General features: G+C 40.2%; 1 protein-coding gene across 1 annotated transcript; it reads left to right on the forward strand.

Moving 5' to 3' along the window:
• The first annotated feature begins 4,914 nt into the window (after positions 1–4,914).
• Positions 4,915–6,443, forward strand: LOC127395864 (protein FAM240B-like). The gene is made up of 2 exons (XM_051643327.1): positions 4,915–5,054; positions 6,365–6,443. The coding sequence occupies exons 1-2, from the start codon at positions 4,915–4,917 to the stop codon at positions 6,441–6,443; spliced, it is 219 nt and encodes a 72-aa protein (XP_051499287.1).
• Positions 6,444–23,688: the final 17,245 nt, after the last annotated feature.

Consider the following 23,688-nt stretch of genomic DNA (forward strand, 5'->3'; position numbering starts at 1 on the left):
TCACAGCTAAGATGGTAGTCTGTAGCTTTTCAAGCTTCACAGAAGGAATATTAAAATGGATAATACTAGCACGCATTTTAAAGAACATTCTCAGCACTTGCCAAGTCACACTCTCTGAGGTATCTGCCAGCGTGGGAAGATTGCATGCTCTCAACAGGGCCTGTGTTTCATGGTCATCTCAGGCAGGGGGCTGCAAAGTTCATTAAATGATCTTATCTCTCTGTTGGTTCTGTTCAAAATAGCCTTGATATGATGAAGGACTTATGTTACCCCCACTTCAAATAAAAAGTACCAAGGGATGCATTTCATTACTGCCCTGTGACACTGGAGAAACCAGTGCAGTGGTTATATTCCTCATTTGTTGGTGTCACAGAGGATTTATTTGCAGGAGTCCTTCTCCAAAGGTATGTAAGTATTTGGGTTTTGTAGCAAGTTTTTAATAACAATGTTAACAATAAAGGTATTTATTCTCTAGCTTTAGTTCTCACAGAAGTATACTCTAAGAAAGATGAGAAGAAAAGGTCAGGGAAGACTGCGCAGCTTAGCAGCATTCTAAGGAAGCTGAGTAGCATTGATACAGAAAAAAAAATTATGGGCAATTTCTATGCCACAACCCTGGATAAAACACCAGATGTGGTTGTGCATTCTCAAATGATGGGCTAAACGGTAGCCAAAGTTACAGACACACTGCTCTCACAAAGGCTTTTTAACAGTGATCTGCTGCTGAGAGGCTTTTTAATTTCTTGAAAGACACCCTTACATGAATCAGAATCCATTTCTCCTGCATGTTTTGTCAGAACTGGATGATCTAAGAAAGTGAGCACTGGGCAGGATTTACCTTCTTTGATCCTAGACCATCAAGTCCTCCTGTACTCTAAAATCAAAACAAAACAAAACATTGTTCAATATCTTTGGCTGATAAATATCCATTTGTGTTATATACTTGATCCTGTGAATTCAGCAGTTCATAAGATCAAGCTTCAAATGTATCTGGCAGTGGGGAAAAATCCAATAATCAGAAACAATGTTTGATCACACAAGCAAACTACAGCTGCTTTAACTACACCTTAGATGCTGAAAATACAAGCAAGTAAGAGTTGTAATAATCTATGGAAATCTCAGGAAAGGGTTTTTGATATTCTGTATTGCATGAAGCTTATGAAAGTCTGTTTGCCTGATGCTCACCTCTGGGACTGCCACCATAGTCCTGTTTGCTGGCAGCCAGATATGTGGGAACACAGGTGGGCCACCACAGAGAGCCTGGTGCAAGAATCAGAAGAAGTTGGAGAGCAGAGGGGCCCTAAAAAGATGCTCCAGGCAAAGTCTGGTGAGGTCAGCATGAGCAGTTCGGAAGAAGTGCAGCTCCAGCAAGAAGTGGGGAGAGATTTTCCAGAGGGAAGAGAAGAGCTGGAGAAATCAGCCAGTAAGATGCTTGAAAGCAGAGATTTGAGTCAGTCAGATTAGGCTGGAGGGATGGCATGGAAGATGAAGACAGCAGGAGGAGAAGCTCAGCAGACACAAAGGTAGAGAAGAGAAAAACAAAGGGGCCTCTCATGGAAGCCCTTGGCTATTGACTAAGGAAGAAGTGTCAGTGAGATCTGTGGAGTGGAAGAGAGCAAGTAGCTAAATAAATAAATAAATGGACACAGGAGCAGAATTAGGATAGTAACAAATAAGTGGATGATTTGGAAGGAAAAAATCTCATAATTCCTCAGGTATTTTGCTCAAAGGTTCCAAGAAATGTAACCCTCAAGTGGAGGAGTGCTAAGCCATCTGGTACAGAAAAGCAGGACAGAGAATCAGTTCCCTCCAGTTCAATAATTCTGACACTCAGGTGTCTGATATCAAGGGAAGAGTGAAATCGGAAAAAAAGAACTGAGGCCCAACAAATGAGGAGAACAAAAGAGAACACTTACAGTGCATGGCGTTCAAAGGCACTAGTACTGCCACTGTAAAGATATGAGATGCAAAAAAGCATAGCTGCCATGAACATTGCCTTAATAAATTTCTTTGTCATAAAGGTATCATATGAGAAAAGGTCCAAATTTTGTAACAGTCCAAAGTGTTTTAAGAACAGCTATTCTCCAGATCAGAGACCTAGATACATACCCATTAGTTCTTCACAGAAAATCAACAATGGACTGAGGAAATTAGGAGCTAGGAGAATGGTTGCACAGAGACTGCTGCATAGCGTCTGAGTGCAAACATTTTAACTTGTATGTTAATATTGCATAACTGGTATGTTAGAATTTATTTGCTAGATGCACATCTGTAATTCATGCACACGGATAACTCCTACTAGTATTGCTCATTGACATGTCAGTATGGTTGTCATTTTCATAGACAGAAAATTGTCATTGCAAAAAGTCCAATTAATTTGATTGGAGTTTGTACCCAAAAACCAACCTCTTGACTGAACATACATCCCTGTAAGAGCATGTACTTTATATTCTACCAATTTAGGAAATAATGTTGGCAGAATAAATCACTTGTCTAGAATTTTTTTATTGCAAACTCCAGACAACACTCTTTACAAAAGAAATGCATAGGTTTACAGTCTGTAATGCCAAAGTACAAATGGAAAGAGAAGACGACAGTATACATGCAAAGCCATGCATCTTTGCTGATGAGATATAGTAATGAATTTTTGAAAGAGATGAGCACTGTGATAGGGACCTGAAAGATCAGGAAAACTTTAGCCTTCCTTCATCTCCAGTCCAGTGCTTCAGTACAGGTCCAAGAGGTGCAGCTCTGTAACCAGGCACCAGAGAGGCAGTTAGAGAGTGCTGTGAGAAGCCTTTTCCCATGTCACTCATAAGTGGCACTGAGGGTCAGGTTGTTCATCAGATAGGGAGCATTATGTGTACTGCCAAAACCAGAAGGGTACAGGGGATGAGGTGCTTTCTTCTGACCCAAGAGAGTTTTAACCAGATCCTGAAGACCTAGACTTTAAAGTGGTATGATTCCCCAGGCAGGATCTTAAAGAAAAACTCAAATTTAGATGTGAATTTCTGCCAGCTGCAGAAGCAGAAGATGAGCAACGCATCAAAGATCCAAAAAAGGGAGGGAAATAATGACCACAATTTCTAGTACATTACAAGGTAGATTTATAAAATACCGTAGTATTTCTAGAAAGATGCATAACACCCTGAAAACTGACCAATTATGCTATGTAAGAAGTACAAGAAGGGGAAAAATAGCTTTCCTGACTAATGTAGATGCTTTGTATACTTTTAAAAACATTTACAATAACAATTTGTATTCTACTACAGGGAAAAAGCAAACAAACAAACAAACAAAAACCTCACCAGTTTTCTTTACATACCATTTTCTAGCTAAGAAACTTATTAAAATTCTTGCATTGATATATACATGGATAGTTATAGAATACATGTATTTTATGAAAACACATACTTATATTAGGAGAACTTATGCCCTAGCACAGCTGGAGGTGTTCAGCTGTACTTGCAATTCACATTACAGACTGAAGCCAAAACTTACACATCCCAATATAATTTGCTCAGAACTTCCAAAAACATTCAGTAAATTTCTTCTACAAAAGTCATGCTCAAATACTGTGCTTCTATAATTTGGAAGCCATGAATTTCTATATGGAGTTTTTACAGGAAAACATAGGGGAGTCACACAGAAATCCCAGGCAAAAAAGGATCTCTTAAAAAGGGCTACTTTTGTTCTCTGTATATAGAGCTTTCATAATGTGTCTCAGTTTTTCACAAAGCAGCCAAACATCCAAACGAAATTATATTATCAGTTACCAGTTTTGTTTTTCTTACAATGCCTGGCAGGGGAATGGCAGCAGTTTATCCAAGCTTTTACAAGCTAGCCTTGAGGGGTTTGTTTACAAGCTCTTTATGGCTCTGATTAAAATAAATTACAATTAATTGCTGTTAATTCGAACAACACATGAGAGAGTCATAAATACTTGTTAAAAAAATTAAATGTTCTTGAAAATATTATAATGACATATTCATGCAAAACCACACAGTAATTTGGATGATGGCATAGATACATTCATTCTATAATGAAGTCTTACAAATAATAATTTTCTGGATGTAATGTTGGATATGGGGGCTTGACTGTTAAATCCATGCAGTCATCCTGAGACAGCCATTCTGTTCCTAGGATAAGATTCCCTCCAAAATTTATTTTTAAGATGACATTAAATGAAAGGGAAGTACAGAATGCACACAAATATCTAAATATATTCAGTGAATTTGGTCAGTTTTGAAAATTGCACAAGAGGAAGAAATATTTAATAAATAAAGTGGCTTTTGCAAATCAGTATCTTATACAATTGTGTATGTACACATAAATTTTCTCCATTCCAAATCAAAGATAAAATAAGTGTTATAATGTTTAACTGCAAATCATCACAACTCTTTTTCTTTGTTGTTTTATAATGTTAATCTACAATAGTTACTTTATCATTTTATAGACATTAAAACGGTGCAGAAAATCTCAATAGATCTGGCAATTTTCATGTTTTCTTTTTATTTATTAGTACAGTAAAAGTTATGTTAATCATTAAGCTAGAGAATACAACATAAATGTCCTGAATTGTAAGCTTAAAGGTCACAGGAGTTGAGTTATACTTGAGGTGAATATTTAAGAATTCAAATCACTGCAAGCACCATACCCTCAAGTGTCAGAGCAGAGCTAGGAACAAAAACCTTAAATAGTGTCTCACATCCACTGCTAACCTGATCCTACAAGGAAAAAACAAACAAACAAAGACAAATAACAAAACAAACAAACAAACAAATGAACAAACCACCCGTGTGCCCCTAACACTGTGAAAATCCAAAACAGCAGGAGTGTGCTTGAGCCATTAAAACAGATGAGGAACCAAAATAACTTGTCACTTGGCTGTTTTATATTTCTTCTTTAGAGAAAATGAATAGCCAATACATACGTCATGAAGTGCGGGGATGCGAAACTAGTGACCTGAGGAACTTCTGGGAAAAGACTATTGAACAACAAACTCGATATCTGCAAATTGAACAAGAACGTCAGCGAAGAAGTGCTCTGACCAAGTGGGTAGTTTACATCTGGAAAGGTTATTTGAGTTTGAGTTTTAATTATGTTAGAAGAAAAGTTATACATATATTTAAGTTGTGCTATAAAGGTTGGAAATATTTTTCTTAGAGTTTTAGAAAATAATTAAAGCTTACCAAATGTGCATGTGGACATGTGTAAGCTATGGCTTCACAGGATGAGAGAATAATTCAGTGTTGCTCAGTCTAAAGTGTGGATCTTTCTGAAGTTTTCAGGACAACTTGCCATGCAAGCATGTCTTGAACATCAAGTCTTATGTTCAGAGCAGAGCTAGCACAGATGTGTACCTGGCCCACTTTCTTTCTCTAAAGCCTGGTTTTCACAAGAATATAGTTTGAATTAATTAATATGACTTAATTTGCACAAGGTAAATCCATAATAAAACAGACAGACCCAGTGTACTAACTGACCAAGGCGACCATCACCCTTAGCCAGATTTACCTCTATTAGTCTTACTTACTTTAATCAGCCACAATGAGAAAGACCAGTCTGCAGCAATATCAGCACAGTTCTATTTCACATGAGGTCTCCTTCAGCTGAAGGCACATGCAAATATGACTATTTTGGCTTGAGATCATTCACTGATAAAGCATTTTTTTTCAAATCTTCCCTTATACCTCTCTCTTTAAATTGATGCTTGAAAATAAAACAAGAGCAAGGATGGCCTTGCACTAATAACCCTGAATGAGGAAACAATGGATTTAGTCTCTAGCATGTTTTAGCCATTTGTAACTAACCTACAGTCAACACCTCAATTCCTCAGCTGTGAAATTTCTGTGTTTTCTATCTGAGGCAGTCTTTCTGTGATACCTAGATACTACCAAAAAGTGAACAAAGTGCCACTTATCACCTATAGCTGTCCAATACGGGTCTAACAGAAGTTTCAACATGTGCAGTGATTCCAAGCCAAATAGTGCTCAAGAGCCTCTATGCAGTATGTTTCAAAATTCATTTCTTAGAATGAGGGGAACTGGGGAAAGGTCGGATGTTGCAACCCAGCAGGTGGCAGCAAGCAATCTACAGTGGAGATGACAAGTTGCTCTGGCAGACAGAGGCACTTGAGGGAGGGCACACTGGAGACAAAGCTGAACCACAAAGATTAGGTGAGCCCTCACCAGGATTTAAGAGTTGATCTTGAGGTGCCTGCCAGTAGAGCACTCGATAGCAGCAGGACAGTTTGCATGACAACTGGGAAAAAGCATCTCAGTATAAATTGGTGGGCAACATGAAAGGCATAAACCTCTTCTCTGTAAAGACAGGACAAGCTGATCCATGTTTCTGTCCTTAGGCTCAGAAATGAATGGATGGAGAGGCTGGAAAAAAGGATAAAGATGCTGAGAACCCAACCTGATGACTCATCCAGCTGAAGATCCTACACTCGTTACCTGTTTGGGGGGAAAAGAAAATTCTTTTGTAGGAAAGCATGAGGGTGTGACACAAAAGCTTAAGTCAGTTTTACTTTGTGGCTTAAATGAGCTATAATTAATTAACTGTCATTGTTAGAAGTTTCATATGTGAAATGCCTATTGCTGCTTTTAAAATTATGCATCCATCCCTTCATTTGACAAATGGAGACTGAAGTACTCTGAAGTCCTCAAGTCTAATAAATCATGGTTCACTGAGCTGTAGATGCCTGGAAAAAGAGTTAACACAGTTGGTGTTCAGCAAAAGCATTTACTCAGCATTATATGTTTCTGTATAGACTCATTGGAATCTAACGAAGTTCTTTTCTTTCAAAATTGTTTAATTGATAGATGATATTTTAAAATATTTTTTTAACACAGCAGAGCCCAGCTCAGACTAAGGAAGAAGAACAAATAACGCCACACATGCCAGATCCCTAATGGAGCCTAACTTGGCAGGAGTTAAAGATCCTAGCTGCCAGAGAAAAAAAGTCCATGAAGCTACTAATATGTATCCTGAGAAACAGGTTCTGTGAGTCACCAAGAAGAGTTGCTTAATCAGTTAACTCACATTATCTAAATTGGTATATTATATAAGAAAAGACAAAAAGAATAATTTTTTTGAGGTTGCTTCTGGTACCTCACTTTGCTTGTCTACAGCTAGACCAGTATCTTTGTTTCACAGAGAAGATTGATGCATTTTCACAACTGGCAGTTATCAGGAGTGATAGGCACAGTTTTCCTCAAACACTTTTTCCCTCTAAGACCGAGTATATATTCCTTGACAACCAGTACCTTCACAAACATGGCAGGTTTCAACTTTCACATTCACCATTAGTAAAAAATGTTTCTAGTTCCCTTCCTAATGCTTCATGAAAATGGCATATTTCCTCCAACAGTATCAAAGAACTTCAGCAGACTGACGTAATAAAATTGCTTCCTTCTTAGGGTGACTGCTTTACTGCCACCAGAATGCTTGAGGTAATGTACTGCAAAATGGGTTGTTTTCAGCGTGCTAAAAATCTTTATCCTCGATCACTTAATCTTTTAGTCCCTTTTATAAGACTGTTTCACTACCTCTCTGGTAATTTATGTTGTTTCAAAGTAAAGAACATTTGAATTGCCAGTGGGGTCAGAAGGGAACTGAAGAAGGGCCTCTAGTTTTACAGTATTTAGAACATTTCTTCTTTAAAAAGAAAAATAAGATTTGAACTGGTATTTTCTCTCTATCCGTCACCTTTAAAATTCACCTTTGTGTGTCTCAAGGTCAAACAAAAAAATTTATGGGAATTTAAACATGTAAATAATGTTTGGGAAGCCTGAGAAATCCATGAAAGCTTGCAAAAAAGGCCTCTGAACATGTACTCAGAAATCAAGACATCAACAGGTATGTATGACATTGAACTTGAAATCAGAGTTGTCTTGCCAGCTGAAAACAAAATCTGCCAAACTGATGTTCTTCCATTTGGTCTTTTTTTAAATCAATTTGTAAAATGATATCAACTGTAAACATGCAGGATAACAGTATAACTATAATATAGCTGTGCTTGAATAAACAATTGCCATGTAAACATTCAACTTAATATTAGGTTTTAGTAAAAATTAAATTTATTGGAAAATTCCAGGTCACACGCTTCGACTGTCCCCTCATCTGTCTGTGCCATATGCTTACTGAAGCTCTAAATGAACTCTATTATGAGATAGTATTGATTTTTATAACATTTTTTTGTAAAATTAGAGCTTGAATTGAACTAAGAGAAACTTTTCATCCACTCCTTCATTGTGTAAGTGACTGCACAATGCACAAAACAAAGGGAATCAGAGCTGGCATATTTTAAAATTTAAAGAATTTCCCTTCAAATAAGCTTTTCTTTCTGTCTCACATATTTAAGATCCTCCTTCTCTTGCCATAAGCAATTCAAAATGCGTAAAATTCATGAAGGCTCAGGAAGAAACATGTCAGGAAGTGACTGTCATCTGAGTCCCTGATTGCACATCTCGTATGATTGTCACTTAAGAATGTTTTCAAATAGGCCTCTATTAAGCTAGGACACACCAAAATAATATATTTAAAATTATAAAAAGTAACTTATATTTTACAGCCTGTATCTATTCCAGCCCATGACCACGAGGAGTTCTGAAAACAGATTTCCAGAATTAAGCCAGTTTTCTTCTGAGCTTTGCAATTTCACCTTTAGTGTCTAGATGAATTATTTCAGGCCCAGGTTCCACAGCACTAGCTTTAGGACTCTAGGCCATGTAATCTTTATTTACCTAAGTGCTAGTAACATGCTTTGATACAAACATCTCTACTTTTGCAGGGGTAATCTACCTAGGTGTTTTGTAAATTACCACTAAAAACGTAATACATATCCAGAGAAATAAATATAATCTAGAATCAATCAGCAAAAACAAAGAAGTGTGATAACAATAAAATTCAAATCTAAATGTCTTAATCAGGAGCTGGAATAGAATCCAAGATTAACATTATTCTGGCTATTTGAAAACACAAAAATATAAATGTTTAATTTACCTTGAGGTAATTTCTTAAGAGGAATTAAAAGGAGGAAAAAAACCCAAACCTAAATGGCAGTTTCTGTGAGACTTAGAAATGAGCCATACTGTTATAAAATGGAAGAGAACAACCTGACCTTAGGGCTGGAAAAATCATAAGCTAAAAAATTGTAAAATCAGTGGGTTTTATAAAATCCTTGTGGTTAGAGAGTATGTATGAATGCTATTCAGACTATTTTTCACAAATATGAAGTGCAGCATTCAGTTACACAAGTGAAACTTAATGACTGAAATATTCATAAAACAGTGCCTTGACTTCATTTCTCTTGATTTTTTAATTAATATTTTCACATTGGTTTTGAGTGTAACAAGAGATTTTTTAGTTATGCCAATCTAATTTTATTAGCTTTGTAATTAAAATGTAGTAGATACTTGCTACCTTCCTAACTTTCATTATTTTCCTTTTCTGTATACAGACACTGAGTAGCAAGAGAATGCATGTCAGTTTCTCATTGTGCATGCGTGGTAGGAATTTTTTGAAAAAGCTTGTAATTGAGACAAAAATCAAATGTAGTACCATCCTCTGAATCAAACACTAAATAATCTGGGCTCAAGTGCTTTTAAACAGTATTTATAGGAAGTATGTTGCATGTTAACTCAAGAGTAACAGATACTCCGTTTTAGCAGTATTAATGATCCATCTAGCATATGGATAAGGGCTGATAGCTGTGAAGAACAATTCTATCAGTAACTTAACAGACTTTTTTGCAATTTACCCTTAACTGAGACAGTTTAAATACAATCATTTGCTCAGAGATGTTTCCCAATCAATGTCCTTTTGTAACCAAGGAGCTCCTCTTTGAAGCAGTCTAACTAAAGACCAAATAAGTTTAACTCAGCTGCTGCAGCCATGTTTTGAATTTGAACAACTGATGCAAGTCAGGCAAAAGGCAAGATATCTTTTAAGTAGGATGATAGAGGAAAATCAGGGAGATGGTACAGCCATGCCCAGCTGAAGCCCCCCAGCTCTGCACCAGCAGAGTTTCTACAGTGAAGCCTAGCCTGCTGACCAGTGCAGGATCACCCAGCAGACTGTCTTCAGCGTGACACTCAAGGGTTCCCTACTACACAACCACTTCTTATCTATGCAGCTATGCCTCTTCAGGATTCTGGATGCATTCATTGAAGAGGAGGTGAATCTATTGGTCAGTTCTGAGGTGCCTGAGGCTATTAGGATGGAGAGAAATCCACCATACAATACCAGGTTGACCAAACATGGTCTGTTTTTATTGTAGTGTTAAGTATATATAAGTTACTTTGCACTATATAGAATCACAGAATCATAGAATCATAGAATCCTAGGGGTTGGAAGGGACCTCAAAAGATCATCTAGTCCAACCCCCCTGCCAGAGCAGGGTCACCTAGAGCACATCACACAGGAATGCGTCCAGGCGGGTTTTGAATGTCTCCAGTGAAGAAGACTCCACAACCTCTCTGGGCACCCTGTTCCAGTGCTCTGTCACTCTCACAGTAAAAAAAATTTTTCTGATATTCACCTTAAACCTCCTATGCTCCAGTTTGTATCCATTACTCCTTGTCCTATCATTGGTCATCACTGAAAAAAGCTTAACTCCATCTTCTTGACACTCACCCTTTACGTACTTGTAGACATTGATGAGGTCACCCCTCAGTCTCCTTTTCTCCAAACTAAAGAGACCCAGCTCCCTCAGCCTTTCCTCATAAGGGAGATGTTCCACTCCCTTAATCATCTTTGTGGCTCTGCACTGGACTCTTTCCAGCAGTTCCCTCTCCTTCCTGAACTGAGGGGCCCAGAACTGGACACAATACTCCAGATGCGGCCTCACCAAGGCAGAATAGAGGGGGAGGAGAACTTCCCTTGACCGACTAACCACACCCTTTCTAATGCACCCCAGGATGCCATTGGCCTTCTTAGCCACAAGGGCACACTGCTGGCTCATGGTCAACCTCCTGTCTACCAGGACCCCCAGGTCCCTTTTACCTACACTGCTCTCCAGCAGGTCAGCCCCCAACCTGTACTGGTACATGGTGTTATTCTTCCCCAAATGCAAAACTCTACACTTGCCCTTGTTGAACTTCATCAGGTTTTTCCCTGCCCAAGTCTCCAGCCTGTCTAGGTCTCTCTGAATGGCAGCACAGCCTTCTGGTGTGTCAGCCACTCCTCCCAGCTTGGTGTCATCAGCAAACTTGCTGAGGGTACATTCTGTACCCTCATCCAGGTCGTTGATGAAGATGTTGAACCACACCAGTCCCAATACTGACCCCTGAGGGACTCCACTAGTCACAGGCCTCCAACTAGATTCTGCCCCATTGACTACAACTCTCTGACTTCTTCCTTTCAACCAGTTCTTGATCCACCTGACTACCTGATCACCAAACCCATACTTGATCAACTTATCTACAAGGATGCTGTGGGAGACGGTGTCAAATGCTTTACTGAAATCAAGATAGACCACATCCACCGCTCTACCATCATCTATCCACCTCGTAATTTCCTCATAGAAGGCTATAAGGTTAGTCAAACATGACTTGCCCTTGGTAAAACCATGTTGACTGCTCTTGATGACCCCCATGTCCTTGATATGCCTAGAGATAGTGCCAAGGACAAGTTGTTCCATCACCTTTCCAGGGATGGAGGTGAGGCTGACCGGTCTATAGTTACCTGGGTCCTCCTTCTTGCCCTTCTTGTAGACTGGAGTGACATTTGCTATCCTCCAGTCCCCAGGCACCTCTCCTGTTACCCATGACTTACCGAAGATGATGGAGAGTGGACTAGCAATGACCTCCGCCAGCTCCCTCAGCACCCTTGGATGCATTCCATCCGGACCCATCGATTTATGGATGTCCAGATTACTCAGCTGATCCCTAACCCAATCCTCATCTACCTTGGCAAACTCCTCCTTTATCTTGACTTCTTCTGGGGCTATATGAAACTGAGGCTCATGGGGAAAGCCTGCAGGAGTAAAGACAGAGGCAAAGAAGGCATTCAGCACCTCTGCCTTCTTTATATCCTCTGTCACCAGGGCTCCCACCTCATTCAACAGTGGGCCTATATTGCCTCTAGTGTTAGTTTTGTCAACTATGTATTTGAAAAAGCCCTTTCTATTATCCTTAACCCGACTTGCAATGTTAAGTTCCAAGGAGGCCTTAGCTTTCCTAGTTGCCTCCCTACATCCTCTGACAACAGTCCTATATTCCTCCCAAGTGACCAGCCCCTCCTTCCATGATCTATAGATTTTCCTTTTCCACTTGAGTTTGCCCAGCAGTTCCTTTTTTAACCATGCTGGTCTCCTAGCTCCCATACTAGATTTTCTACCCATTGGGACACACTGATCCTGTGCTTGCAAGAAGTGGTCCTTGAATGTTGACCAGCTATCTTGAGCCCCTTTACCTTCTAGCACCCTGTCCCATGGGACTTCCCTTAACAATTGATTGAGGAGGCCGAAGTTTGCTCTGTGGAAGTCCAGGGTTCTGGTCCTGCTGGGTATTCTGTTCCTCCCACACAGGATCCTGAACTCCACCATCTCGTGGTCACTGCAGCCAAGGCTGCCATTGACCACCACTGCTTCAACAAGGCCCTCCTTGTTGGTGAGCACAAGATCCAGCAGCACTCCTCTTCTAGTCGGCTTGTCCACCATTTGCATTAAGAAGTTGTCATCAATGCACTGGAAGAACCTCCTAGACTGTGAAAGGCTGGCTGTGTAAGTCTTCCAGCAGATATCGGGGTAGTTAAAATCTCCCATGAGGACCAAGGACTGTAGTTGTGAGGCTGCTTTCAGCTGCCTGTAGAAAGCCTCATCAACTTCCTCATCTTGATCAGGAGGTCTGTAGTAGACCCCCACAACTGCATCACCCATACCACCCTGCCCTTTAATTCTTACCCACAGACTTTCAACTTGCCCCTCATCAGCCCCTGCACAAAACTCAATACATTCTAGTTGCTCTCTCACATAAAGAGCAACTCCACCACCTCGCTTCACCGACCGATCTTTCCTAAAAAGCACATACCCATCCATGGCCACATTCAAGTCGTGTGAGCTGTCCCACCATATCTCTGTTATTGCTACCAGATCATAACCCTTAGACTGCACACAGACCTCTAATTCTTCCTGTATATTCCCCATGCTGCGTGCATTGGTGTACAGGCATTTCAGGAAGCAAGCAGAGCACACTGGTGGGACCAAATCCTCCTTAGACCACTTTTCCTTCAGGCCCTGGTATGTTCCTCTTGGGCTTGTCCCTAACAGACCCAGTTTTCTCCCCTTCCCCCTTCACATCTAGTTTAAAGCTCTCTCAATGAGCCCTGCTAAGTCCTGCCCCAAAAGCCTTTTCCCCCTCTGGGACAGGTGCATCCCACCTGCCACCATCAGGCCAGGTGTCTCATAGAGCAGCCCATGATCAAAAAAACCAAAGCCCTGCCTTTGGCACCAGTCTCGTAGCCATTCATTGATCAGTAAACTCTTCCTGTTTACCTCTCCACCCATTCTTGAAGGAGGTATGGAGGCAAACACTACCTGCACTCCAGACCCCCTAACTAGCCGTCCCAGGGCCCTGAAATCTCTTCATTGCCCTTACATTTCTTGTAATAATTTTGTCACTGCCAACCTGAAAAATCAGCAGTGGGTAGTAATCGGAGGAATTTACAAGATTAGGGAGTTTCCTTTTAACATCTCTAATCTGAGCCCCAGGGAGGCAGCAGACCTCCCTGTGGGGTGGGTCTGGTCAACAGATGGGCCCTTCTGTTCCCCTCAGAAGGGAGTCTCCCACAATTACCCTCCTTTCCTTCTTAGTTGAAGAAGTCCTAAGGCGTGGGGCTGAGCGACAAGTCCTAGGTGCTTCACTAGACAGATCTATCACTCCAACTTAATTTGCCTGTCCCTGAAGTTCCAAGGCCTCATACCTATTCTTCAAGGGCAATTCGGAGGGCGGAGGAGGTTGGGAGGGTTTTTGCTTGCCTCTCCAAGAACGGACCTCCCTCCATTCCTCCAGGCCACCTTTGAGATTTTAATCCCATGATACACAAGCAAGGTGAAAGACAAACCCAGCAACACAGAGCTCACTGCATAAACAGAACAGAAACAAAGGAGAGGGGCTGGAAAGATGGGCCACAGCCAGAAGCCAGGGAAGAGCCATGATACCTGGGTTGAGTATGAAGTGAAGGTCCAGTTTTCCATAAAGTTAATGTGATCCATATACATAGTAACCATTGCTCCAGCTGGAACTGAAATCCACAGATAGTTTCTTCTAACAAATAGGTATGAAAAATGAAAGCATCCTGAATCAATCCATGAAAGGTGCCATAGCTGTGTCAAAATACACTGCACGTCAACTACTCGTGTACCTGGATTCTCACCATAAATGCCTGAGGAAAATGAAGAGTCAAATGCCACTGGGACTCCACATTCATTAAGAGAACTGGGAGATTATTGAGCCTGGAGAAGCAGGATATATATTTTGGGGCAGAGAAGTTAAAGAAGGTGAAGAAGATGTAATGTCTTAAGCATTAAGAAATTCAGTCAAAAGCCTAATACTGATTACAGGTTTTACTGTTTTGAACTCACATTCTCACTTTTCTGTGTTATACATGGAGCCTCTCCCAGATATCAGTGCTGGTGTTAGCTCAGCCACATGCACATTAACCACACATGATATGCTGTAAATGTTCAGTGAATAGTGAGATACACTAGAGATAGATCTAGACCTTAAGGCATGGTGTTGTGTGAGGCTTTCTATACTCAGTTAAGGTATTTCACCATGCTAAAATATGCAGCCACTCTCTTCATAAAAAGGACTCAGGTTGGGTCAAATTTACTTAAACCCTACAAGCAGGAGTGGTAAGAGACTTCTGAAGTTTCAAAGCTGATGGGGAAAGCTCATTACAAAGTATGCCAAAATATATATTGCTTTTTGAACAGCCTCTGAATTTACAGATCTGAATTTATCCCCCTTAGGATGAGAATCCCATTCTGAGAGTAGCCCAGGGCAATCCCCACTATTATCAGTACAGAGTGGGGGATGAGTGGTTTGGGAGCAGTCCTATGTAGAAGATCTTGGGGATACTGGTGGATTAAAAATTGGACATGAGCTGCAACACATACTTGCAACCCATGAAGTCAATCCTATCCTCCACTCCATCAAAAGGAGCATGGTCAGCAGAGTGAGGGAAGTGACTCTGTCCCTCTACTCCACTCTCATGAGACTCCACTTGGAGTCCTCCATCTGAGGTTTCCATACAAAAGAGACATGACCTTGTTTGAGTAGGTCCAGGGAAGAGCCACAAAAATTATCAGAGGGCTGGAACACCTCATCTATGGAGAAAGGCTGAGAGAGTTGGGGTTGCTCAGCCTGGAGAGGAGAAGGCTTCCAGGAGACTCTTCTTTAAGGTTTTCAATATATAAAGGGGGCTTATGAGAAAGATGGAGGAAGACTTTCTAGCGGAGTCTAGTGACAGAACAAAGGGTAACAGTTTAAAACTGAAAACTTAGATTTAGCATAAGGAGGAAATTTTCTATGCTGAGGGTGGTGAGACACTGGAACAGGTTCTCCAGAGAAGCTGCTGATGCCGCAGCATGGGAAGTGTTCAAGGTCAGATTGGATGGGGCTTTGAGCAACCCAATCTAGTGAAAGACATCCCTGCCCATGGCAAGGGGATTGGCCTAGACAATCTTTAAAGGTTCCTTCCAATCCAAACCGTTTTGTAATGCTGTGATTCTGTGATTTTCTGACTCTATAATCAGAGCAAGGATAACACAATGCCTGCAGTAAGAAGGGAAAATCAAACCAGAGTGCCTAAAGATATGTTCTTTCTGAAAGTCTCCAGAGAAGACAGATGTGACACATTTAGCTTTTGGTTTTTTAAACTGGTTCCTTACATTTGCAGGGCACTCCTCTGATGGCAGATTGCTCTCTGTAACTGCTTGTAGCCATTTGGAGAGGTAGCCCACTGCAAGCACAGTATATGAAGGGCTGTCACAGGTTACCCTAGGTATAATTATTAACTTACAGTTTTACCAAAACAATTCACTTTTTGCTACTGAGTAAATGTGATATCCCCAACCTATCTTACACTTGGGCAATTCCTTCTACTTCTAGAATACATATTACTAATGCAAGCACCCTCAGAGCAATTTTCACAAACTCCCTCAGCTCCTCATCCTCCTCTGCAGCCATTTTCTTATTAGTGGACACAGCATGCAAGATCTCGGTTGCAGCTGCTTTAAAAGCACTGAAACTTTCCCAGAGGCTTGTTTATATTCTCCCCTCACTCCTTGCACATACTCTTTTTTATAACCTCACCACTATTCTGTCCCAGAGGATTCAGTGCAGTAACCCCAATGTCAGAGGCCTCCGGCAAAGTTTACTCTGAGATTTGAGTGCTTTGCCCCTTCTCTGTTTCAGGAAGGAGAAAGAACAGCTCTACCAAACAGGCTAATAGCAACGTGCCAACATTCACTGTAGAAAGTAGAGCTAGTTTTGAATAGTAAAACTGGTAGAAAAGTTTCAGGCACTGACTATGACAACTTTAAAAAGCACATACTACATCCAAACTCATGGAGCAGCCACCAATTGTTTTAATAGATTTTTTTTTTCTCCTTATCCCAGGATGAGAGCTGAATACCAAATTCTACTCCAGAACAATTTTTTGTGGCCATTTAAACCAGAGGACTATAATAGAAATGCTGACACAGCCTTACAAATGGACAGAAAATAACAGCGCCAGTGTAATGATTGAAAATAACCTATAATCTACATGGTGCTCTAAGTCAAAAAGAAAATGAGAGGCTTTACATAATGCTGAAAATCTTTGAGGGCTTCGATGTTGCTCTAATCCTACACTACTTAATAGTTCATCTAATGTCCAAGCAAAGCAAATGAAACTTCATATGGCATTTAAGATTATTGCAAGTAGGAATGTTAGAGCAGAAACCAACAGGAAAGAAAAAATAAAATTAAAAAAATTAATTAAAAGTTCACAATTTGAATGTATTTACCCAGATTAAATGCTGTTGTCAGAATATCTAAGTAGTCTTTCATGATTTAGATTTTGTTTTAAAGGGAAGGTACAGAAAATTATCAGGTAGTTTATTGAAAAAGAAAAGCAAACAGAAATCAGCTTGTATAATCCTTGCATTGTTTGCAGGTTAGTCATAGGCAATGTTATACTGAAGGCCGAATTATGGGGTCGGCTTTTTACTCACAGAGAGCAGCTTCAAAGCTGAGAATCAGCTGTACCGAAAGCTAGAGCAGTGGAATTCTGTGGGTTGCTGAATGGACCCACTAACAGTATTAGCTGTCACCCCAAAAGTAGTTGTATAAATGGTTCTTCAGTGGTTGCTAGAGATACACATGCATAGATTTGTGTACTGAAATGGTACCAGAAGTCCTAGGCATCTTTATTCACCCCTCATCATGCAACACAACAGCCCAAAAGCAGTCATATTAACAAGAATCAACAATTCAGAAATATCAACACTTTTTTTACAGCCTTTGGGGATTTACTGACCTGTGGGAATACAGAGAACCTTTAGCCCAGCTGATGCACAGCGTAAAGAGGAGCAGCTGAGCTCAAGAGAGGAGCTCTGCAGAGCAGCCCAGACCCTTAACACAAAAAAGCCTGCTTGCTCCCTTCCCATCTCTCAGTTCCCAAGTCTTTTGTGTATTACAGAGTTCTTGAGCAGAGCTTTTCTCTGATCCTTAAGGTATCACTCCACTGAATTAATATTTTGGAAGGCCAGGTGACCTGCCTTTTCCTGAAGATTCCTCAACACAACCTCACAAGATAATCCTCACAAGGTAACCCATGGTCTGCAATTTAACAAATAAGTGAGAAAAACTACTGGCTTATAGCCCAAGTCCTAGCCAGGAGCTGTGATCTACCATCTAGCCTACCCACCTCCTTCCTTGTGCTTGAAGAGCTGCTGGGAAAGTTGCTCAATGAAGCAAGTCAGAGAATTCATCCAGGAAAAATAAACAGATATACATATATTTTTGCTTGGGTGGTTTTTGGCTTGATCTGCTCCCTGATCTGGTTCTCTCCCTGCTCACATGCTTATACAGGACTTAGGGCAGTGCCAGTGGCATGGCTGATGGAGAACACAGCACACTACCCATCCTGTCTATTTAAGATAGACTCCATTCTGCCCATGTCCAGGCTCTTTATCTTCCTCTCCAGTCTGTTTGAATGCAAAAGCATTTCATTAGAAACTGCTCTAAATGGTTAAAAAAAAATCCAAGTCACCAACCAGTATCATATACCTAAAATTTAGATAGTGATATTTATTAATAGGTCTCAGAGAATTTAAAGTTTAGATTTATTATGCCATTCTTTCACGGACAGGGAAAATGCAGAGGGAACGACTGTGTTTTAGGGCACATAACTGGCTGGTGCTGGAGCTTGGTTAGAATTGCAGGTCTATGCAATAGTCCAGGCCCCAATCTGCCAGGAAATACTGCCTGTCTGTCAAGCACAATCAAAATTCACTCCAGCTGCACAAAATATTGCAAACTTTTGGTGTGGATGGTTTTAGCTTGTTAATAAATAACAAGTTCTGCGATTTACTTCATTCATAATTTTCCATAAAACAATACTCTATATCATAATCACACAAACCAGTTCTGGACAAGTTCTTCAGTTCTCCTTAAAGCCACATTTCATTCCCATGCTTAGGTGGGGAAGAAACACTCTGTTTCCATTGTTGCATCATTTTACAATCTAGCTTCTCCAGAATTTTTGGGAAAAGCAATCAAAAAGGAAAACTCCAGTATGTAAACAATATGGACTTCAACAATCCCTTATGAAAACTTATGCAGGCTGAATTTTTTAAAGACTCAATGGAACTGCTTGAACGAAAGTTCTTAGTTTGGGATATCTCCTGTACAAAGCAGTTATTCACACAATGTATGTTCACATTGAAGTGGGTTATTCAAGAAAGTGGCCATCTCAGGTCAGAGGCTATTATATTCAAACAAATAGTCCTTCTTTATACATACCTTATGAGCACCACAATTGCTTTTATAATTATTATCACCATGACCTCTTCTTTTATAATTTCTTTCAGCTTAAGAGCAATATTTTTTCAAGAAAATGGAAATAAAGCTTCATTGTACAGATGACCACCACCATAGTGGCTTTCAGGAGCAAAAGGTTGCCCCCTAGTGTAATATTGATGTAACATTTCTCTACTTCGGAAAGAACGAGACAACCCAGGCAGAGCTGGAAGAATGATTTAGCTACTCAGTTTTATTTCAGAACATCAGGAAACCCAGCATGCTGAGCAAAAAAACCAAACCAACAACAAAAAAAAAAAAAACAAAAAAAAACAAAACCACCAAGTTAAGATATGTGAGATCAAAATGCAGCAGCTGCTATTTCCAAAGGAGCTATTTCCAAACCCTCTGTCAATTTACCCTAAGAGTTCCACTCATATGCACACAGTTCTGATACAGGACCACTCACAGCTGACCCAACATGAGGCATCTGTGGTACTTGAACTGAGCTGTGAAAAAAAACAAATTAACTGGCATGAAGTTGAGCATGTGTACATATAAGCAATACATGAAAGGAAACAAACTTTCCAGGACCTGAAAGTTGCGTACAAAATTTTCACATCAGTATAATATGTGTTCTAGGAAGCTGATGGAAGAAGACCTCCAGGATCTCTCACAAGTCTCATAGCTTGATTTTGAAGAGTGAAACGGCAGCCTTACATCCCTTTCAGACAGGAGCCTACCCTTCCCATCTTCTCTTCCAAGCACAACCCTGCTGATGGTGATACAAAAAAAGCCCAGAGTCTCAAGCTATTGTAGAAGTACAGGCTGACATCACGAAGTATGAGTATTAACAATTTCAACTGTAGACTCTCCAGTTTCAGAGCCCATTTTCCTCACATCCATTTTATCTTCTCTTAATACAACTTGTCAGCTCACCCATAACAGCTGATTTTCAGTAATGAATAAAGAACATGTTCTCCTCATGAAACTTTAGTAATAAGGATGGTGACACAGCATAAGGTTCTAACATAACCTGACTCTTTGGAATACTCTAATGTCCATTAATTGCCATGTTAAACATGACTCAGAACTCACTCTAGGAGGCAATTAGTAAAGCACACTACAAATCAATTAAAATCAAAATTGCACCACCCCCAACTGTCAGTCTCTGAGAGAGGACCTGCTGCACCTCTGTCTATTTTCCAGTGTACATTGAAGAGGAAATGGCAGAACTGAATGTGGTCCTGATTAGTGCAAAAAGAAGACATAGAAGAATAGTTGTAGCTTGTTCATGCCTGTTGCCTGAGCCTGTTGCACTGTTTCTATGGAAGGCAATGAATGTTGCTCTTTCTGCATGTCTCTGCCCAGTTGTCTCCCTCCTGGACTCCCAAGACATTTCCCCAGTTCAGTTTTAACAGGCAACTACTCTGCCCCCTTCATTACATTACAGTCCCACTTTTCTGATCTTCATCAGGGGTCACCAACACACTCCCTTTTTCCAGCAGGTCTTTGCAGTACAATCTTCTGAACTGGGGAGGAAAATCAGGTACTGATAACTTAGCTTATTTTCTTCTCAAGGTCAAGCTCACCCTGTCTCAGTCTTTTGGTGGTTACAAGGGTTCTCTCTCCTTTACGATTCTGAATATTTCCACTATATGGGGACACGGTAATTTACAAATCTGTTTGGTACCAAGATAACATCACCAATGTCATATCTCCATGGTGGTATTACATTAATTCTCTTTCCTCATTTGCAGGAAAGAACAGAATATTTAAGGATAGCAGTATCCACCACAACTTATTTACCACACCTAGTTTTCCTGATAAAACCTTCGCCTCTTTGCAGTTCTACCTTTTTTCATATTAACTGGCTGAACTGCAGGCAGACGTCTCAGGATGGGAAACCCATCTTTTGCCATTTTTCTTCTCATGATTGTATTGTATCTCTGAGAAATTATACAAATTATATGGAAAGTAAAACTAACACATTCTTCTGATTATCTTCCTGGCATTCATTAGTTTTACAGTGCCACTTCTGAGCAGCTTCTCTGGCAGCAAAGACCCAGTTCTGAGTGATGTGAATGTCACAGCCCTTAATAAGAAACAGATGGCACATGCATTTGCAGTGATGCAGATGGCTGGATTTGATTCTGCTCTTTCGTGCACGTGCAGATGCTACTATGCCTCAACTAATGAAAGAAGAGGAGGAGTAGAGGATTTAAATTTAATGTTTACTTTGGCAAACTATATATCTGGGCCAACTTGACTTGGGAAGTGCCACTTCAGGATGTTGCCATCTAGAACTGATTTACAATAAAGGGTAGTGATGAAGAGCTGAAAGGCCTACAGAAATAAAACTTCTAGGTCACAAAGCCAAATAGAAACTTACAGCATCTCTCCTTACATGAAAAAGAGAAAAATAGAACTCTGTGAGCCGAAGCTGTGCAAATCGACTGCAGCTGCACTACAGAGAGCTTAGAATCCTGCCACATGCTAATGGCCTTAACACATGATAATTATTGTGAAGTGGGGAATATGAGAGAGGGATTGAGCTCCTGGTTTCTCTCTGTTAGTAGAGTGGTGGTTTGCAAAAAACTGAGGCAAGGTTTCCTTACCTGGCAAAGGCAGTGTCTTCGTATGCCCTTCGTATGCATGAGAGTAGGGTGGGAGTATCTGGAAATATAAAGCCCCTGGGGACAGTGATGGAAAATGCTAAGGTAGAAAAAGCCAAATCCACAGGTGTCTTGTCCAACCACTGAGAAATCCTGAAGACTGGTAAGACTGGCATGGAACAGGATTGTGTGCCCTCACTATAGGTTAGAGGAGCAAAAGAATTAGTGACTTTATGACAAGTCCCAGAGAAAATGTTTTTCCTTGCACAGTAGTGCAAGATTATTATCTGTTCAGCCTTAGTAAGCAAAGTTCTTTGAACATTGTACCAAGTTAAAAATCTCTGTAAGGATATTGACTAGAGAAAATTTTTCATGGGATCTCAGCTGCTGTGAAGGTACTGGGAGAAGGCAAAACAGAAAGAGCAAGTGAAGGCCATGAGTGTAAACAAGGTGAAGTTGATAAACCAGGGAAATAAGTATAAACCTTCAAGCCAGCAGTGGAGATACCATCTTCATAATTCAGGCCTAAACAGTGAATATTCAGACAAGTGTTCTTAACTCTGTCTCTTGCAGCAGTGTATAATTAATCACTCAAGGAAACAGCTGAAAACCGCAGTTACAGTTGTATTGCAATATTGTATTTCCCTCTATAACGTTTTCACACTGGCTGTTGGGGAGCTCTCTTCCACACTGTTTACATTCAGACTATGCAGAAGATTTTTGTACCTGGCCAGCACATCACATCCTACAGCTCTGGGGAGATGGGTTTACACATTTACCAGAATCAGCCTCACACATTGGTGAAGAAGGAGGAGACAGAAGCTTATAATAGACGTGTGCATGATTTTCTGCATTCTCTTGGGCTGCCTCTTTTATTTGTGAGACATGACACATGTTCAGGATGACAAAGGCTAAGCACAGGTACCATGGGAACAGCTGCAGGCATAGACCTGCAGAGTGGGGGGCAGCGTCTAGGCCTTTTGCGAATCCTTCAACAGCATCTTTCACAAATAAGCTCCTTTGAGAAACAGTCTTGTCCTGAAGATGATTGTTCAACTTCAAGATTAAGTAAACATCCCAGCTTCTCTCTTAGCTCTTTCCCAGGTCTATGCACATTCAGATTACCAAGACAAACATTTGTGGATTCAAATTGTTTTACAGATCACAGAAACAATCTGTGTTGAAACAACTTTTAAAAGTCATTTTTTCTCCACTTTCAAGTACCTTTCAGATGTCTTTCAGAACCAGCAATTGGGAACCCAAAGGACTTTAAAAAGAGGAACTAATTGAGATTTCTGTGATAAAACATGACTGGGCACGAAAAACTTCAAATTATATGCTCTCCTCCACTGTCACCTACTTCTGCAGAGACATGATTCAGCCCTAAAGCTACTGTCTTTTTGACATCTTTAACTCATTAAGGAGAAAACAGCTCTCACTTTATTTGTGTCAGTGCATGACCTCTCCTTGAAAGGGGTAGCTACTGAAGAACAAAGCATTATAGTCTCATTTGGAACTTGATTGGGAAATGGATTTTTCTAAACACCAATTAGTAAGTTTCAATTTGTATTTGTTGACTGGACAATGCCAGTAACAGATGAAGACACAGCTCCTATGGTAGTAGGGTACACCATAACAAAACACTTGTGGTTTAGTTGCATTTAAAACAGACATACTTCAAGGAGAAAACGTATTAGCACTCATGTTCAGATTTATAAAGTGAAGTCCTGTACTCATTGGATTGAGTTCATCGTGTTCATTGGATTGAACATACCGATTTTTTTCATTGGATGACTTGTTTGTTCTTATCACTAAGAAAATCCTGTTGGTTCAAAGAATCACAGTGCCTGAGCAGCATCAGTAGTCATCTGCAGTATGAGCCAAATCTGAAAAAAAGTTATATCCCTAAGTATACACACAGAGAATCTCTCGTTACTGAAGGGAAATTTTTCCATGAAATTGGAATGTTTTAATTTCAGGAAGAATCATATTGATGTACTTAAATTATTATCATAATTTCCATATGCTGTTTTGCCTGATAATTTTAACTTCAA

Source organism: Apus apus, chromosome Z (assembly GCF_020740795.1).
Source record: "Apus apus isolate bApuApu2 chromosome Z, bApuApu2.pri.cur, whole genome shotgun sequence".
Classification (NCBI taxonomy): domain Eukaryota; kingdom Metazoa; phylum Chordata; class Aves; order Apodiformes; family Apodidae; genus Apus; species Apus apus.